General features: G+C 44.6%; 1 protein-coding gene across 1 annotated transcript in view; it reads right to left on the bottom strand.

The window, feature by feature from the left end:
• SYTL4 (synaptotagmin like 4) overlaps positions 1–19,823 on the bottom strand; it is a 36,913-nt gene that overhangs the window by 13,349 nt on the left and 3,741 nt on the right. The window contains exons 2-10 of the mRNA XM_087727887.1: positions 12,584–12,746; positions 11,966–12,181; positions 11,106–11,215; positions 8,415–8,529; positions 7,143–7,256; positions 5,880–5,985; positions 4,863–4,953; positions 3,910–4,013; positions 398–484 (exon numbers count right to left, since the gene is read on the bottom strand). Of these exons, the coding sequence (XP_087584013.1) occupies positions 398–484; positions 3,910–4,013; positions 4,863–4,953; positions 5,880–5,985; positions 7,143–7,256; positions 8,415–8,529; positions 11,106–11,215; positions 11,966–12,181; positions 12,584–12,696 (1,056 nt within the window). The 5' untranslated portion in view covers positions 12,697–12,746. The remainder of the gene's footprint in view (positions 1–397; positions 485–3,909; positions 4,014–4,862; positions 4,954–5,879; positions 5,986–7,142; positions 7,257–8,414; positions 8,530–11,105; positions 11,216–11,965; positions 12,182–12,583; positions 12,747–19,823) is intronic.

The raw sequence follows: 19,823 nt of genomic DNA, 5'->3' as shown, positions 1-19,823 counted from the left end.
CCCCCAGGACGAGGGACGTTAAGCTGGCCACGCCCACCTCATCCCGGAGGTCAAACACAACCCTGATACGGCCCTCAATGAAATTGAGTTTGACACCCCGATATAGATCAGGGTTTCCCAAACGTGGCAACATTAAGATGCATGGACTTCAACTCCCAGAATTCCCCAGGCGACCATGCTGGCTGATGGTAATTCCTGGGAGTTGAAAATGCTGCATCTTAACAGATCCAAGGTTGGGAAACCCTGAGTTAAAATGTCATTAGTAGCTCACTCCTGCCCCTACTACCCCTAGTTCACCCACGTGGGTTTCCTCCATTGAACTAGGCAGAAAATCAGGAGCACAAATTTGCTCTCTTCTCTAGAGTCCATGATGCAAATTATTAGTAGAGAAACTCACCAAAGATGTACCACTGCGTATGCTATTTCGGCCTGCCCTTCTCCGGTGAATTTCAACTAAGCTATCTATGTCTTCTTCCTCCTCCTCCTAGGAAAAGACATATATGCACAATATAGGTATCTCTGCAATAGCTAGAGGAACTCTAAGCATGCTCTGTCTTTCCTCCAAACAACAAATCTTGTGGACCCATCAAAGATTCAAGGCTACTGTCTTCACAAGTTATTTTGTGGCTTGCATCTCACACCAAACCATGATTCACAAACAAGAAAGGCTGCCTTCCCAGATTTTGATGGGCCTTGATATGGCTTGCTTAATTTTGCTATTCAGTTATTCAGCTTCAGACCTAAGCGTTAGGTATGGCTAGGTCAGAGGTCAGCAACCCACAGCTCTGGAGCCGCATGTGGCTTTTTCATCCCTCTGCTGCAGCTCCCTGTCGCCAGTCGGCTCCACAATTGATAGGGCTTTCGGTTAGGGCAGGCAGAGGAAAAAGGACGCCATCCTAGGAGGAGACTCCTAGTCTTGGTTGGCTCCAGAACTGAGTGGGGGGCTTCCGGTTAGGACCTCTGTGGCTCTTTAAGGTTCCCGACCCGTGGGCTAGGTCGTGATGCCTTGTTTTTATTTTGATGTTAATGCCTTATTTTATTGTAACTGAGAGAGTTGGAAGTCAATGCTTCTTTCTCTCTTTTTTTTCTTATCTTTCCTCACTTCTTTTTTCCTCCCACTCTGCTTTTCTATTTACTTTGTATTTTGTATTTGATAGTAATTATAATTCAATAAAAATGTTGACTGAGTATAATGCTTATTTAATCATCGGACGGGTTTTTAAAAGCTAATCGTGGAGTAAACGCAGTCACTGCTGAGTTCTTTCTTGGGATTAAGCCATGGTTTGTTCTAATTACAAATGGTTAGGCTCTAAATCAGACTTCCTTTGTTTCCTTTCAGAGGTATGGACTTCAACTCCCAGAATTCCCTGACAAGAATTCCTTGATCCATGTGGTCCTTGTTAAGGATTCTAGATCATAAACTCCGCACAACTGAAGAAAATAAATTCAAAGATCCTTGAGGGTGGAGCTGACTTCCCGACGATACAACGTGCGATCTTGGAGCTCCAAGATCGCCATCTATATCTCTGCCGCTGGACAGTCCCTTTGGACCTAAACCGTCCCATAGAGACGGTGATAGAGAAGGGCACATCCTGATGATCCCAGAGACATGGCAAAGTCCCTGATAGATCCAGGAGAAGCTCTTTTTTCCGGCCACAGAGAAGCAGCCATTGAAGCTGCTGAAAGTTGGGACAGTTCCAGAACGGAAGAAAAGCGGGAGAGAAAGTGTGTTGAATTGGTGAGATAAATTTTATTATTAGAGAAGAGAACATCCAAAAAGATCAAAAGTATAGTTAAAATCGAAAACAGGTTAAGCGGCGAGATTAAACCTGAGTCAAACTTAGTGTGTTATCTTTCTTTAATTTTTTTTTAATGGATGGAACTTTTACAAATACTTTTTACTTTTTAAACTGGACTGGTTTTTATTTTTTTCTTTTATTTTTCTTGTTTTAATACTTATTAAGACTTTCTCTCCTTTTCTCTTTTCAACGCTCTATTGGTTTTTTTTCTAAGACCTTTTCTCCTTAAGTTTGGAATATAAAGAGGGGAGGAAAAGCAGAGGAAAAGAAGTAATACTGCCACTTAGAGGCTTGGAAACATTGTTTTTCTTGTTTTCTTTGAACATTTAATCTACATTTCAAGGTTTCTGAGCTTGTTTATTGAAAATAATAGCGGGAAGAGCACGGACTGTTTATACAGGAGCTCCTCTGGGGTACTATCAGTAGCTGGATTGGAGTGAAAAGAAAGCCTTGACTTGAAAAGAATACAGTGAACTTGTTTGGAATTTAATAAAAAAGCTTTGAATGATATAGTGGCAGTGTTTACTATCTGGAGGAATGGCGTAACATGAAAAAGAAAAGGAAGTAACATTACAAATGATTATGCAATTAATTCAAAAAATACAAGTAAGGCCAGACAGCATTGAAAAGAAAATGAAAAATATTGAACAAAGAACAGAAAAAATAGATTAAAAAATGAGAATATTTACCAAATGATGATGAAATTTGAGGATAGAGTTCAAAAAATTGAAGAAAAAGATGAACAAAGAGACAAGAAAATTGGTGATATTGACAGCAGATTGAGTGTGGTTGGAAAAGACAGGAGTGGAATATTGAAATGGGAGATTGACAAATTGGAACTTTACCTCAGACTCCAAAACATAGAAGGAAAAGGAGAAAATTTGACAGAAGTAATGAGAGAAATTTTGGCAGAAGTATCGGTGATAAGGAATAGTTGATGGAAGGGAAGTTGATGGAAGGAACAGATGGAGGGTTTCAAGTCTTTATAAGATATGCAATGAAAAACAAGTTGCCAAGAGAAGTCCATACAAGATCTATGAAGAAAGCAATTAAAACACAAATAATACAAATGGCAAGAGATATAAGATTGCACTATTGGAAGGATACAGGATGATGTAATGAAATGCTAATTTAAACGAATTTAAGTTTAGTTAAATTTAGAATATTACACATAAAATGAAGTAACAATAGTTATAGTCAAATAAAGAATTAACAATAATAATGCGCGCGCGCGCGCACACACACACACACACACATATACATATATATGTATGTATATATCATTGATGATATGAAATTTTATATAAATTGTAAGTGAGGACTATGGAGAGGATGCTCAAAAGTTTTGTAACCAAAGATAAAAAAATTTATATAGAATATAATATAAAGATGTAATATTATTGGATGATTTTAGGATGATGAAATGCCAGGAGGAAGTTATTCATAAAATAATGGGATGTACTGAAATGAGTAAATTGACATTTGAAATTAGAGAACAAGAAGATAAACAATTTTATAAGACATGGGATTTATTTTTTCAATGGTTAGATAAAAACATGGAAATGAAAAATACTAGAGAATGTTATCAATACAAGAATAATAGAATGATACTGAATATAACATAAAGATATATTATTATTGGATACATGGAAGATGATGTAATGAATTGCTATAATATAAATGAACCCAATATTTAGTATATCTCATTTAAAATGAAGGAATAATAGTGACAGTCAAACAAATGAGGTATAATGATAATAATGTATACAAACATATTTGATTTGATATAATGTGATTTATATAAATTGCAAGTGATGACTATGGAAAGGATGCACAAAAACCTTGTAACCAATCAACACACTGTATGTAATGGAAGATGGTTTTATGTTTTATGATTTGTTTGTCTGTCTTAAAAATTTTGTTTTTTTAAAAAAAAAATCAAAGATCCTTTCCACACAATCTGATTCCCCAGCAAAAATGACTAGATGTTTTTAAGCCTATAAACCACAGGGAGGCTTCCTACAATGTGTGAACGTAGCCCAGTACTAAGGGCACATTTTCCTCAGGAATGTCCTCACAACTTTGAAATCTTTTCTCTTTCGAAACTTACCACTTCAACATTGAGACCTGGGACTGACTTGCTTCTGTCTCCCAGAACTCCACTTTCATTGACCACATCCTCTGGCCGGAGATCAATTACAGATTTTGTGTATTCTGTAGAAAATAAGCTAAGATGTCACAGAAATCACACATTTTAGTTTCACTGAGTTAGGAAGGACATATGCTAGGCCTCAAAACCAGCTCTCTTATTTACAATGATGGTATCCCACCCTTTCTATTTATTCACCCTATTTACTAAGACTGTATTACTATTATTCTTCTATCCTTCCTATTACCTATCTCCTTTCTACTTACGACTATAACCTTGTTGCTTGTATCTTTACAATTTCTGATGTTTTATTTGTTTCCTAGTATGATTGGATTGCTTATTTAGTAACCTATGACTATCACTAAGTGTTGTATCTCATGATTCTTGATGGATGTATTTTTATGCACAGAGAGCTTATGCACTGAAGACAAATTATTTGGGTCCAATTGCACTTGGCCAATAAAGAATTCTTCTTTTTCTTCCTCCTCCTCCCCCTCCCCCCCTCCTCCTACCTCATTTAGTATCATATGACTATCACTAAGTGCTGTATCTTATGATTCATGATGAATGTATTTATTGATTACTATTATCATGATTTATCACTTATATCTTTTATGTACACCGAGAGCTTATGCACCAAAGACAAATTCCTTATCTTCGATGCATAAGAGTTGCTAAGAGTTGTGAGTCCAACACCAACATCTGGAGATCATTAAGTTGGAGAAGGCTGGTTTACATAGGCCCTCCCACCCAATGTTCACTCCAAAACCTTTGAAGGTAGGGCTGGATGTGGAAAAAACAACTGACCCAAAACCAACAATGAAAACTGATGGCTGGGTCAAGAGCTGAAAACACACGTTTGGAAGCCTAAAAGCCCAACTCTTTAACCTTCCCAACAGTCCTTTCGACCTTACCTGACGGCCTCTGAATCTTCCTTGTATTTTTTTTGAACAAGACTTCGTTTTCATCGGCTGAAACTGCGCTCTGAGTCCCCCCAAGGGCTTCCTAAGGAATAAACCAACTTGTGTCAGGTTCAAATAACCAGGGAGACTCGCTGAGTTCAAAGGACTGAAAAAGAGTCTATCAATGCCACCTGTACACAAGAATCTGATTGGTGGTCAAAGCTAAATTGGTGCTTGTTAAGGGTCAAAGGAATTCATGGGGGGGGGGGGCTGGACTGAGGTCTCCTGTGGGAACCCAATGACTCCAAACTGGTGACATGTTTAACCTTGACTTTCAGCTCAAGCTGCTGTTCTCCTACAACTGGATGTGATAGGAGAAGAAGCTGGGTCATTTCCATCATATATCACAAATTGAAATGCAAAACAAATCTATTGCCCAGAGACACATTCAGCTTTTAGCAAGTGTAGCTGCGGTCTATTGAGTCCCAGCTACTGCCTAATTGCTCTTATTGTACTCAAAAGCATGTCCCAAGCAACATATTCCAATATTCAGATAAAGGTTCCCCCCCCCCCCTTGCCCATACGTGCTAGTCATTCCCGACTCTAGGGGGTGGTCCTCATCTCCATTTCAAAGCCAAAGAGCCAGCGCTGTCCGAAGGCGTCGCCGTGGTCAGGTGGCCAGCATGTCTAAATGCCGAAGGCACACGGAACGCTGTTACCTTCCCACCAAAGGTGGTTCCTATTTTTCTACTCATACTTTTATGTGCTTTCGAACTGCTGGGTTGGCAGAAGCTGGGACAAGTAACGGGAGCTCACTCCGTTACGCGGCGCTAGGGATTCAAACCGGCAAACTGCCAACCTTTCTGATCGACAAGCTCAGCATCTCAGCCACTGAGCCACCACGTCCCATCATATTCAGATACAGCGTCTTGGAAGAAGAGATTTCAGACTTCCCCAGCACTCATCCATACACTTTCTCTCTCCACATTAGACCCCCAGAAAGGGCTCTTCAGGCATCAGTAAACCTACACTTTCTGAATCGGAGTGGGGGGTCTCCTTAAAGCCAGCAGGAAGGGTTAGGCTGGCGACCTTGCACCCCGGTGGGCTGAGAGTGTTCATCTTCTCTTGACGAGGGCTGCAAAAACAACAACAAGGGGGGGGAAAAAAACCAAAGATCATAGGATGAAATCTCTTAGATCCAGCCAAGAGGTCCATCTGACTCAGCTTCTTTGGGAGACCAGATGTTTCCAAGCAGAACATCAGATGAGTGTCCTCATTCTATTTTACCTTGAAGAGTATTCGGAGACTTCAACTTGTCCAGAACGCAGCCGCGCGAGCGATTGTGGGTGCACCTCGGTACACCCACGTTACACCTATCCTCCGCGAGCTGCACTGGTTACCGATCAGTCTCCGGATACGCTTCAAGGTGCTAGTCGTAACTTATAAAGCCCTTCATGGTATTGGATCTGGGTACTTGAGAGACCGCCTGCTGCCAATTACCTCCCACAGACCCATTAGATCTCACAGGGTCGGCCTCCTCCGGGTGCCATCTACCAGCCAATGCCACCTGGCTATTACCCGGGGGAGGGCCTTCTCTGTGGCAGCTCCGGCCCTCTGGAATGAACTCCCCGCAGGGATTCGGACCCTCACCTCTCTCCAGGCCTTCCGAAAAGCCGTCAAAACCTGGCTTTGCCGGCAGGCCTGGGGGTGATGAGTTCCCTCCCCTCTCGACATGTATGGCTGTGCATACACATTAAAGCATCACATAGTTGAGCATGATGCATTAATCTAGTCACATATGGCTATTATTTATGAAGCACACTAACCAAGGTTTTATTTGTGGTTGATCTCATCGCCACTGCAGTAATTTCACCCATCGTGTTCAAGACTAAACCATGGCTTCCAAACTCATTGGATGGGATCAAATAAAATTTGAAAGTCTCCAGGATTGATTTGCGAGTTTTCAAGATGCTAAGCCACAAGCAAATCCTACAATGGTTTAACGCGGTGTGTGAATCCAACTGCAGTGCAATTATGTTCACACAAAGCTATGATTTACTGAACAACGCACAAAGTCACGGGTTTACACAATATCTTAAACGACAAGCCCAGATTGCTAAGCCACCAGTAATTGCGCTACTTTATCTTAGTGGCTAGTTTGAACATAGTTATCTATGTCAGGAGGCAATTATGAGTATAAAGACTTTCTGTCTGTTCCGCACCCTTGCTGATCAAATCTTCCATGTGCCCCTCAAAAGATTTAACTGACAAGATCTCGGAGGTCTTTCTCACCTAGATCGAGTAGAAGTGGGACCAGAGGCTGGGCGCGAGCCATCCAAGCTCATATTCTCAGTCGATTCTGTGTCACTTTTGGGATCCCGTAGTTCAGAGGAATCAGAGATCAAGCTGAAAGAGAACAAGTTGATTAGATCAGCAGCAAAAAGAATCCAGGTCATTGTGACCCAAGTTTACAATCTCTGGGCAACTTTATCAGTCAGAGAGCAGAGAACCCATGCTGCTGAGCTATCCCCCCCAAATCTCTTCCTATTAGCTGGGGCAGCTGGAAGCTGTTCTTCAACCACATCTGGAGAGAATTTAGGTTGGAAATGGCCGATTTGTAAACTCCTTGATTTTCTTCCGACATCACCGGTTTGATAAAGTACAAGAGTACAAGATCTATTGTGATCTTCACCATTATTCCTAGAGTATTGGACTAGAAGACCTCCATGGTCCCTTCCAACTCCATTATTTTAGAGAATTATTTCTACAACATCTTCCCAAAAGTGTTTTTTCAGGAGGCAACTGGATTTTCTGTTTTTTTTCTTTTGAAGATGTTTTGTTTTGTTACCCAGGTGATCCTGAGGACACAGATAAACCTCCAAGTGCTTCAAGGACCCTCTAAAAGGATGCAGATTACCAGCTGTCTGCGTGAAATATAAATCCTTCCGTTCTCCACTATCCTGTCAGACCTGAACAAGCTTCTCAGATGAGAAGTGAAACATCTTCAAAAGGAAAAAAAATCAAGAAAGTCCAGTTGCCTCCTGAAAAAAGCACCTTTGGGACATCCATGACCTGGTGTCTCCAACCTTGGCAACTTTTAAGACTTGTGGACTTCAACTCCCAGAGTTGAACTCTGGGAGTTAAAGTCCACAAGTCTTAAAGCTGCCAAGGCTGAGCTGGATGATAGTGAATCTCTACAGACTATTTCTACAGCATGATTTTCCAGCAACCTCTTATTATGGGTTGATACAACTAGGTTGAATTTCCAAACTTTTTGTTGTGACTCCCCAATTCCATCCATATAACTCGTCATATTCATTCAATCTTCCCAGGCAATTCGAGGTGTGGGTTTTCTGTCAATCCAGGAAAGCACGATTCAAATTCCCACAATTAACCCTGGTTCTGAAGATACTAAATCTGCTTCCTGCAGCCATAGCTTAGCTCTCCAGCAGATGGGCTGGCAGTGGCACAGGCCTGCTGAACGCTTTCGTTTCATGCATTTGGAGCATGGGTGTAAGAAATGATGGGTCTCACCACAGCCCCGAGGCAGGGAGGAAGAATCACCTGTGTTCGTTGCGTTGCTGCTGCGGACTTTTCCGCGGTGCTTCCGAGCTACTTTTGGGGTCTTTGCATTGAGCTTTCTGAAGAAGCACTTGGCTTGTTGTCTCTCTTTTGCTAGCTAAATGACCAAAGAAAAAGAGGTGTCAACATAAAGCACAGCCACCACGCAGCGTAAATCCTTATTTAAATATGGTGTAATGTTGAGGCCCAGCAGGAGCCATTGGAGCTGCCGATAGCGAGGACCCCTATGAGTCTGCTATGGAAAATGTGGAGGACCCTCGGCAGGGTTCAGACTCAGAGCAGGGACCAGAAAGTCTGGTTGGCTACCAGGAGGTGCCTGAGGCATGGAGCAGTGGGGAAGATCAAAGGGAGTTTGTCCCTGACACCAGGCAACAGAGGGTGGAGAAACGGAGGCAGCAGTTACGGAGACAGACTCATAAGAGATAATCAAGCCCAGGTGGTTGTGGCTTGGCCCCTCCCAAGAGAGTATATAAGAAGAGATTTTGGGAGGAGTCCTTTTGCAGGACACAACCGTTTGTAATAATCTGGAGAACTCCTTGTCTGGTCTGCCTTGTGTTCCCGTGTCTGTTGGGAGTCTGGGTTGCTGCCAACGTCTTGCCAGTGAGTCGTGCCTGGGCTTTCAGACGACAGGATTATAATTGCTGTGAATAAAGAGTGGCAAACAGCTAAGCCTGTGTCTGTGTTCATTACCGGACGGAGGGGGGGCAGAACAGGGTAATGTCAGGTCTGCCATCGTATCGCTTCAGCCTGCTTTGCTGGTATCCTGCCATAAACGCAGGGAGGGAGGAGAATGGGGATGTACGGAGGAGGGTTGACAGCATGATAGGAACCAGAGGTGCCAAGTTAGAACAGGCCAACGGATCCAAGCACACGAGCATGAGAATGGGATGAAAAAGTCCACCAAAGAGGCGTCAAGCCTTAGGACTCTTATCAAAGCACCTAATTTGGATATTATTGGAGAATTACAAACTGACCAAGGGGGAGGGACCTGGAAGAAGGGGAAAAAGCAGGGTTTATGCCAGAATAGTCAGATCCGGTTTTGCTTATGCTGTAACTACTTGGTTTTAGTAAAAGTATACCTTTCGCTTCAATTGGAGTTGAGGGTCTCTCTTTCCTAAGTGTCAAAGCTGAGACAAGCCTGACAGTGCTGATTAAACCAAAATTGGTTGGGTTCCCACACAGCTCCTTAAATAAGCCCTTCTTTGGCTTATTCAAAACTAGCCAAACTAAGCCAAAACTAGCCGGGTTCCCACATTGCACTAAGCCTCTAATCCCAGTTTCCAAACTGTAATTGACTCTATTCGTGCAAGTCACTAAGCCAACCATGAAGAAACCATGTCTGACTCTGTCCACAGAGGATGCAACGCTCCGAACCTCCCCACAATTTGAACACAACTGTGTTATGGAAATAAGGAAGTTAATATCAGTTCCCCCCCTCCCCATTTTCACTCCCTCTGCATTTGGCAGCCTTGTAAGGTTGCACACCTACAGCCCTGCTTACATTATGCTAGGCTACTGTTTGTTTCATTATGGGTTTACGGAATGAATTATACTTGTCTTCTCGTTTCTGGAAACCCGGTCAAAGCAAAGCAAAATAAATATCCTGTTTCCCTGGAGGTGCAAACCCAGAGCAGCCCCATTGGACAACTGGTTTACTCCTTGCATTGTTTAGAACTTTGAACTTGCAGGTTTCAAAGGGCTCAGATTCCCCCGCAAGATGGGGGTAAAAATGTTCGGTAGGGAGGGACATACGGATGGAATGGGACAACTTGCTGCGGTCCACTCAGCCTGGCCAACTTGGTGCAGCCAACTCAGTGTGGGAGAACTTGCCATGGCCAACTCAGTGTGGGAGAACTTGCCATGGCCAACTCAGCACAGGACAACTCTCCGCGGGACAACTCAACGATTCAAGTATTTAAAATAATGAAACGTTTATTTTATTTTTTTGCCATTCAGATTTCATTCTGTCCCTCCTTTTGCACCCTTCCTTTAATGCAGTGTTTCTCAACCTTGGCAACTTGAAGATGTCCGGACTTCAACTCCTAGAATTCCACAGCCAGCATTCGCTGGCTGGGGAATTCTGGGAGTTGAAGTCTAGACATCTTCAAGTTTTCAAGGTTGAGAAACACTGCTTTAATGAGTCTATCCCACCATTTCTTTGATATTAAAGGAACGCTTGTCCCACGGCGAATGGGCTGTGACTAGTGGTCCTTCAGTGAGTTGGCCGTGCCAAGATGTCCTAGACCCACCTAAGGAGGCCATCGATGATGTGAACAAGGAAGAAGAGATGGTCTTGCCTGGGAAGATTCTAATGGGATCAAAATGATAATTGCCAGAAAGGAAATGGGACTAATATTGAGACGAGCGTTTCTCAAACTCGGTCGTCTTAAGACATCTGGATTCCGGCTGAGAAATTTGAGGAGTTGGAAGTCTACATTCTTTAAAGTTGCCAATGGTTGAGAAACTCTGGCCTAGATAGTAAATGCTGCAAGACCAGATTGCATTCAGATTGAATCCAGTTGACAACATCCTGATCTCCACTTGGAAAATCATCTCAGGGCATTGAAGGAATTGGCAGGGGGAAATTATAACTACTTAGCCTTGGGAACTGGTGAACATTTAATCTAATTAAAAACCAGAGACAGAAGTTGCCTTCCGACAGAAATGCCCCACCCTGTGGTTTGCGCCGAAGAGACATTCGGATGATGTCACTGCCCAGTCGAGGAGCAAAGCGATGCATTCTTTGGTCATAGAACCAGTCTCCAGTGGCCTTCTTCAGCTCCCTGCAGATGGGAAAGCAGGGAAGAGAACAGCAATCACTCCTGAGGACATGAATCTCTACTCCCATCCCAAAGTCCTTTAAGTATGAATGCGCATTAGGTGAAATGAACCATGCTGGCTGGGGAATTCTGGGAGTTCACACGTCTTAACATTGGCCATGGTTGGATACACCCAGGTGTGTACACAATCCCAAGGTATATACAACCTGTTGTGGCCTGTCGGCTGCCAGCCCCTCCAGCAGCTGAATCAGAGGAGGAGGAGGCGTGGGAGTCAGGGTTAGCATCAAGGCAACCTGAGAGCTCCGAGGGGGAAGAGTGAGTGGAGCTGTCAGAGAGAGAGAGACAGGGGGAACCTGGGCCCTCAGATGGAAAGTCAACAGCCCCCAGCTCTGGAGATGCCTGATGAGGAAGAGGAGGAAACAGCTGGGTCCAGTGCCTGACATGGGGATGCGCAGAAGGCAGAGGAGAGGAGAGCAGTGGAAATCAATGGGCTGGTCCTGGGGAGCCACTGCTGCTAGTGAGGCCCCGCCCTAGCTCTGGGGATAAAAGGCAGGGGATGGAGATGAATAGATGTGGAAGACAACTATCCATCTCCTTGCCGGACTAACTTGTTAGCTTGCGGTGAGAGAGAAACTTTTTGCTGGGGCTGCTGGCATTCCTAATAAAGGAATCATTGATTTAGCTACAGAGGGCTGGTCGTGTTTGGGGAGCACAATCCCAGTCGCAGTGTGCAAAGCAGGGGAGCAGACTTACGCCTCCTTGGCACAAACTTTGCAGCGCCAAGAGCTGTCAGCATCGTAGGAGCGGCAGTCGCGACAAACCAGGTGATTGCAATCCCGGCAAGTGTTGGCTTTGGGGTTGACCCGGCCTAGGCTCTGCTGGCAACGAGCGCAGGTCCGCTCGCTGTACCGCTGGCTGCCCTTCTTGGCCCCTTTCCTCCGGATCTCCAGCAGCTCATTCTTCAGGCGCCTGTTGGGAGGAAGGGCAGAAAGGGAGAAGGGGAGAGAAAAGGGTTGACTTCCTCTGGAGACCAGATGTGGCTCCTCATGCGGCTCATCTGATTTGAGACCCAGATGTTGGTTGATTCAGCTTGGGTAGAAGGAAGAGCCTCAAAGCATTGCATGGGGCTTGGAAGAAGATGGTAATCAGGTCTTCGACTGGACCACTTGGCTTACCAAAGAGACAAGCTCTTCTGAAGAACAAAAGTAGGGTAGATCTTCTACATGCAATGTTCCTACCCCCCACCAAAGACCATCCGCTTCCCACTTAGTGCCCTAAACTGGAACGGCAACACACTCAGGGGATCCCTCCATCCCCCACTTATCAGCCTCAGAGCCTTGGGCAATGATGCTCTGTTGGCCAACCCCTCACCTAATTCTTTTCTCTTCCACTTTCCGCAGTTCTTCATCTCGCTGGAGAACCCGAATGATGAAGTCCCTCTCCACCTCTGAGAGAAAAGATAGGTCTACCGCCTCCATCGCCATCACTGGAAACTCACTCTTTTCTCTTGCCTGTGCGGGTTCACCTCCCAAATCTAGAAAATATATACATTTAAAAATGTACGACTAGCAATAGCACTTAGTGTTTTTTTAACAGCCCTCTCTTAAGCGGTTTACAGAGTCAGCCTATTGCCCCCAACAATCTGGGTCATTTTACCGACCTCAGAAGGAGGGAAGGCTCAGTCAACTTTGAGCGGGTGAGAATCGAACTGCTGGCAGTTGGCAGAATTAGACTGCAATGCTGCATCCTAACCACTGCGCCCCCACGGCCCTTCAATAAAAGCTATAGCCAAAAATAAGTAACAGTCCTTCTTATAAACCACAGCACTGCCAGTCTGCTGGTGTTCCCAGGTGGAGCAGACAGGGAACATGACCAGATAAGCTAATTCTAGTTTATTATAGGGCAGTGATGGCTAACCTTTTCCCCATCGCATGCCAAAAGCGGTGGGAGCGCAGGGGGTGTGTGCACGGGCATGCCCACACCCATAATGCTATGCACGCAAACCTGCCCTCCCCCTGCTTTTAGCGCACGATGGACCCATTTTTCACCCTCCCCAGGCTCCAGAGGCTTTCTAGGAGTCTGGGGAGGGAGAAAATAGTTTCCCTCCTCCCGGAGGGCAAAAAATGACCCTATGGGCAACCCAGAAGTCAGTTCCCAAACTTCTGGTTTGTGTGTTGGGTTGTCTTTAGCCCTCTAGAGGCTTCAGGGAAGCCTCCGGAGGGCGAAAAGCAGCCGAAAAAGAAGGCCGAAGTCAGCTGGCCAGTGCGCGCATGCACACTGGAGCTGACAGGGCACCGCCTCGCGTGCCCTAACAAATGGCTCCCGCGTGCCGCCACATGCCATTAACTCGCCATCATGGCTATAGGGCTACATTAATAGAACTTTGCAGGTCTGAAAACACAAATCCCCCACCTTTTCTCTTATAGCCTGGGAACCTTCCAAGAATCATTCTCTGTCCATCAGGCAGCTGATTTAACCATCTCTCTCTCCAGCCAGGGAGTTCCTACATACCACTACAGATAGTCCTCAACTTACAAGAGTTGGCTTAGTGACAGTTCAGAGTTACAACAGCACTGAAAAAAAGTGACTTATGCCCATTTTTCACACTTATGACCATTGCGGCGTCCCCGTGGTCATGCAATCGACATTCAGGCACTTGGCAACTGACTCATGTTTATGACAGTTGTTGGATCCCAGGGTCATGTGAATCAACTTTTGTGAACTTCTGGCAAGCAAAGTCAAAATTGACTTAACAACCGTGTTACTAACAGCTGAATAGAATAGAATAGAATAGAATAGAATAACAGAGTTGGAAGGGACCTTGGAGGTCTTTTAGTCCAACCCTCTGCTTAGGCAGGAAACCCTACACAACTTCAGACAAATGGTTCTCCAACATCTTCTTAAAAACGTCCAGTGTTGGAGCATTCACAACTTCTGGAGGAAAGTTGTTCCATTGATTTATTGTTGTAACTGTCAGGAAATTTCTCCTTAGTTCTGAGTTGCTTGTCTCCTTGTTTAGTTTCCACCCATTGCTTCTTGTCCTGCCCTCAGGTGCTTTCGAGAATAGTTTGACTCCCTCTTCTTTGTGGCAAACCCTGAGATATTGGAACACTATGCTATCATGTCATTCCCCAGTCCTTCTTTTCATCAAACTAGACATACCCAGTTCCTGCAACCACTCTTTATATGTTTTAGCCTCCAGTCCCCTAATCATAGTCCCCTAAGATGCAGGGGTTCACTTAACAACTGCAGTAAGGCCGTAAAATGGGGCAAAACACACTTAACGACTGTCTCACTTCGTGGCACGACAAAACCGCGGTCCACTAAAGCGCGCCCGATTAAAGCGCGTACCTGACGTCATCAGCAGCGCGACAAATACGACCGCGGAGAAAAAAGGGTGCTTTAAAAAGCGCTTTTAAAGCAAGCCGATTCACATAAAGGTAAGAGTTAGGTTTAGGGTTAGGGTTAGGGTTAGGGTTAGGGTTAGGGTTAGGTTAAGGGTTAGGGTTAGGTTTAGGGTTAGGTTAAGGGTTAGGTTTAGGGTTAGGTTTAGGGTTAGGTTTGGGGGGGTTAGGGTAAGGTTTTCGCATTAATTTTAACTTTACCGCTCACAGCGTGATGTTTTCGTCGCGCTGTGATGATGTCAGGTACGCGCTTTCGGCGAGCGCGCTTTAGTCTACCCCGGTTTTGTGGTGGAACCGTCTCACTTAGCAAAAGAAATTTTGGGCTCAATTGTGATCGTAAGTTGAGGATTACCTGTACATAAGCTACATCCCGGCCAGCCATGCTCCAATTCTTTTCCATCTCTTCTCTAAGAGACATCTAACTTTTCTATGGCTGTCTCTCTCACATGGGGCGTTTTGAGGGATTTCAGGCTGTCCACCTGCCTATTTCAACAAATCCGTTTTCTTCCCTTCTATCACACTTTCCTTTTCATTCTCCAAAGCCACTTTTCAGTGACATCATCACCATTGTGACTTGAGTTTGCGGTGAGCCAATAAGATTCAAAGTGTGGGAACAAGGAAGAGAAACTTCCAAGGAAATTCAAATGTAACACAGATTGTATTATTTGCTTGGTGTGGGGTGGGGGGGAATGTACAAGTCCAAGGGACACAGACGACGAAGTTTTAAAACCGGAGAATCCTGTTCTGCCAGATAACAGCTAAGAGTGCAAATAGCTATTTTGAAGAGAGAGAAAACCTTGGAATTCGAAACTAGTAAAAATTTCATGCCCTTGACGGATTTCTGGTACGTGACATTCGACAGAAGGGCACAGGAGTGATGAGAACATTAGCAAATTAAATATAACAACTATTCATTGCAGTAATGTATAAAAGAGAAGGCCAGAGGAGTGACCAAGTCAAAAGAAGCTTCTTTCCCAGCCCTATGAACTTGGTTCTTATGATTCCCTGAGCCAAAAACAAAACAAACCACATCAGCAAAGGCTTCAAGCTCAGCCACAGCATTCGGTCAACCGCAGTGTGGGGTTCCCCGCGTAATGTGTGAACCTAGGTATGGCAGGCCAGAAAACGGGTCTATTCCAAGCCTCCCGTTCCAAGCAGACTTTGGCAATGCTGACAAAGGAGAAGATTTGTAACTTAGCCCTGAATGGGGGGTGCCCCTGGTGCTCTCAGAGCTTGGTTGTTTTCTTGCCAACCTTTCCTAACCCAACTTGGTAACATCATCAGTGCTAGAAGGGGAGCCGGGTTTTTAGAGTGAAGGGGAAGGGGGGAGGCTTGTGGGCTCCTTGGTGTTCTTTGAGCTTGCAGACATTTCATTACCCAACTAGGTAACATAATCAATGCTAGAAGGGAACAGGGGTTGTAGAAGGAGGAGGAGGGGAGGGGGAAGGAGGAGGAGGGGAGGGGGAAGGAGGAGGAGGGGAGGGGGAAGGAGGAGGAGGGGAGGGGGAAGGAGGAGGAGGGGAGGGGGAAGGAGGAAGAGGGAGCGGGAGGAGAAGGAGCTTCCTATAATCTTCTCGGTTGTCCTTGCCACTCTCTGTATGGACTTTCTATCTGAGGCACTGCAGTCACCGAACCAAAGGGATGCAGTTTGTTAAAATGCTCTCAATTGTGCCTCTGGGGGAGGAAGATGACAATGACGTCTGTGGGACTTGGTTGCTTTCTTGCAGATGTTTCATTATCCAAACTAGGTAAATATCACCAGTGCAAGTCTTAGTATTAGCACTGATGATGTTACCTAGTTTGGGGTTGTGAAATATCTACAAGAAAAATAAACCAAGCTCTGAGAGCACCAAGGTCCCCCCCCCTCAGATTCTGCGATCCCATCAATGTCTTCCAAGTATGCCTTATTCATCTCAACCAACAAACCTTGTCTTTTCTGACAATCAGATGCCAAGAAAATGCCCAAAGAAAAAATAAATCCAGTTTATCCGCATCCTTTTTTTTTTTTTTTTGTCTTCAACCCAACATTCCATTTCAACTGCCAAGCCACCTGACATCAATAAACCAGCTTCGGGCACAACTCTTAAAGAGACTGGCAAGTCCGAAAGAACATTATGGGCTGTGCCCTCCTGGCTGGCAAGGAAGCCAAATGCCCAGACCTGTTGGAGCAGTTGCCAAAAGAGATAACAAGCAGTCCAAATACGAATCAGGGACCCTGCCCATCTCAACCCCAAGTCACTAAGAGGTTAAAAAAAAAACGGAGGTTATACCAGCTAAGAGAATATTTTTGCTTCTAGCCGAGTCAAGGTTTCTCAGCCCTCTCCAGTTGCATCTTCACAAAATTGTGTGTACGTGTAAGACCATTACTGTGGAGGGTGGCAAAGGTTTAGCATTTGTATGTCTTGCAAGGACTTAATAAAAAGTTCATAAAGCAAAGTCGGGCTTCAAAGGAACTTCAAATGAGTCAGCTAACTCAGCTCCCCTACGAAACGTTTGCATTTAGATCAAGGGTGAAATCTAATTTTTTTTTTTTGCCCACCGGTTCTGTGGGCGTGGCTTGGTGGGGTGTCTGTGTGTCATGTGACTGGATGGGCGTGGCCAAGTTTTTTTCACTTTTTAAAGCATTTTTTTTCCTGCCGTTTCGGGCGAATAGGCAGGAAAAAAAATGCTTTAAAAAGTGGGGAGGGGGGAAAGCTTCTGACGATCACACGGATCAGTTGTGAGCCGCGCGATCGTCAGAAGCTTTTCCCCCTTCCCCACCCACTTTTTAAAGTATTTTTTTCCTGCCTACTCACCCGAAACGGCAGGAAAAAATGCTTTAACAAGCGGAAACGAAGTTTCCGACGATTGCGCGGCTGACAGCTGAGCCGCGCAATCCTTGGAAGCTTTTATTTTACTACCAGTTCGCGGAACCAACGGCAACAGTCCCAACTGGTGTGGTGGCCTCGAGGTGGAGTTCTTGCCTCACAATCTGGAGGCTGTGAGTTCGATCCTAGGGAGAGGCAGATATTACTTCTCTCTGGTCACGATGAGAATATATACCTACTGAATAAAACTCCGCATTGGCAACAGGAAGGGCATCTGGCCAGCAATCACTCCGCTCCATTCAGCTGCCGAGACTCCACCCTCGCAAGGGATTATGGGATTGTTAAAAGAAGATGATGAATTATAAGGTCCCCGAAAGGATTTCAAGCTCCCTTTCCAAATGATCAATGCACTTGCGTCACATTCAAGGTTGGCCTATTCATGCTTGAAAAAGGGTTTCCCACACATTTTATTTGCACTTGCAGTGGCTGGAAATTAAATATTCTGCACAATCCTCAGCTCTGAGGCTTTTTTTAATTTAATCATTTCCAATCTCTCTTGTCACCCACAATAACATTTTATTCCCACTCTACAATGAGGTGGATTTATTGACTTAAACTTGGATGTCCTGAGTCCTAACTGAATTTCTGAACCCCTGCATCCCACGCAGTGGTGGGTTTCAAAAAATTTTAGAACCTCTTCTGTAGGTGTGACCTGCTTTGTGGGAGTGGCTTGCCAGCCATGTGACTGGGTGGGCGTGACCAACTTGTAAAATGTGGTGAAACTCACTTAACAACGCTCTTGCTTGGCAACCAAAATGTTGGCTCAGGAACTCTGGCATTTGAAGCACGCAAGTCTTAAAGCTGTCAAGTTACAAGAGCCTTGCACCCCTAACCCTTTAGGAAAAAAAACCCAGGGGTGTTCAAACTTGACAGCTTTAAGACTTGTGGACTTCAACTCCCAGAATTCCTCCACTCGCTCTTCATCTTGATGATGTGCGGACAGGCAGGGGGCGAGAGCTGGAACCAATTCTAAACGGCACAGTAGATTTGTGGAACCTCTTCTATAAAAGAGGTTAGAACTGGCAGGAAGCCACCCCTGATCCCACCACATCACCTATGTTCAAATGTATTTCTGCTCGCTTTAGAGTGTCTCTATGAGCAAGGAAGAGTCCTTGGGAACCAGGCCAGAAGTCTGTTTCATTCAGCATCCTGTTTCCCACAGCTGCCCACCAAAATGGTTTGTTCACGTCTCCTACGTCCTTCTTGTTTCCCCTAGTGTGGTAAAACCACGACGACAAGTAGACACTGATACCCTTATCACTTCCCCTTAAAACGGTCAAACCTAGCAGTCATCCCCCATTTCCACCAGTAGCACATAAGCCTTCCTGCTAAGGAAGTTCGAGTCACATCGACAATGCTGAGCCAGGTTGACAATGAATACCTGTTCGAGTGGGACGAGGCCAAAGTCACCGGCCACGCCAAAACTCGCCATGCGTGCAAATTCAGCCTGGGACTCTACAAATGGATCCATTAATAAACACACTGACTTAAAACCAGCGTATGAACCTATAAGAAATTGGATGATCCAAATGTCCAATCAATAACAAAATTTGCCATCTCTTTATATGCTCTTTATGTATAACAGGAACATTCTTAGATACCCAGAATTGGACGATTGAACCGCACAGAATGCAAATAAAAAATGTAGACTGTAATAATAATATTAGAATTTTGCAACAAACTGGCAGGCACCATGCATTTTTCCCCCACATGCAAAACATTTGCAAAATACGAGCATTTCTACCCATCTTCGCCCATCAACATCTTCACACCAAGTTTCAAGAAAGAGACTCTAGAAAGAGTGCAGAGAAGAGCAACCAAGAGGATTAGGGGACCGGAGGCTAAAATATATGAAGAATGGTTGCAGGAACTGAGTATGTCTAGTTTGATGAAAATAAGGACTAGGAGAGACATGATAGTAGTGTTCTAATATCTCAAGGGCTGCCACAAAGAAGAGGGAGTCAAGCTATTCTCCAAAGCACCTCCAAAAAACAAGAAGCAATGGGTGGAAACTAATCAAGGAGAGAAGCAACTCAAAACTGAGGAGAAAGTTCCTGACAGTTAGAACAATTAATCAGTGGAGCAACTTGCTCTAGAAGTTGTGAATGCTCCAACACTGGAAGGTTTTAAGAAGATGTTGGATTTGTCTGAAGTGGTGTAGGGTTTCCTGCCTAAGCAGGGGGTTGGACTAGAAGACCTCCAAGGTCCCTTCCAACTCTGTCATTCTATTCTATTCTATTCTATTCCATTCCATTCTATTCTATTCTGTATTTCTGCCTTGAGCCTCAAATTTGAACTGAATATAAATATGTTGTGTTTCCCTCCCAACAATTTGGCCGA

The sequence above is a fragment of the Thamnophis sirtalis genome, unplaced genomic scaffold (assembly GCF_051295495.1).
Source record: "Thamnophis sirtalis isolate CommonGarterSnake01/CBP01778 unplaced genomic scaffold, rThaSir2_p1.2 scaffold_13, whole genome shotgun sequence".
Lineage (NCBI taxonomy): Eukaryota > Metazoa > Chordata > Lepidosauria > Squamata > Natricidae > Thamnophis > Thamnophis sirtalis.
The sequence above is the reverse complement of the archived record's forward strand: the minus strand, read 5'-3'. Positions and strand labels throughout refer to the sequence as shown.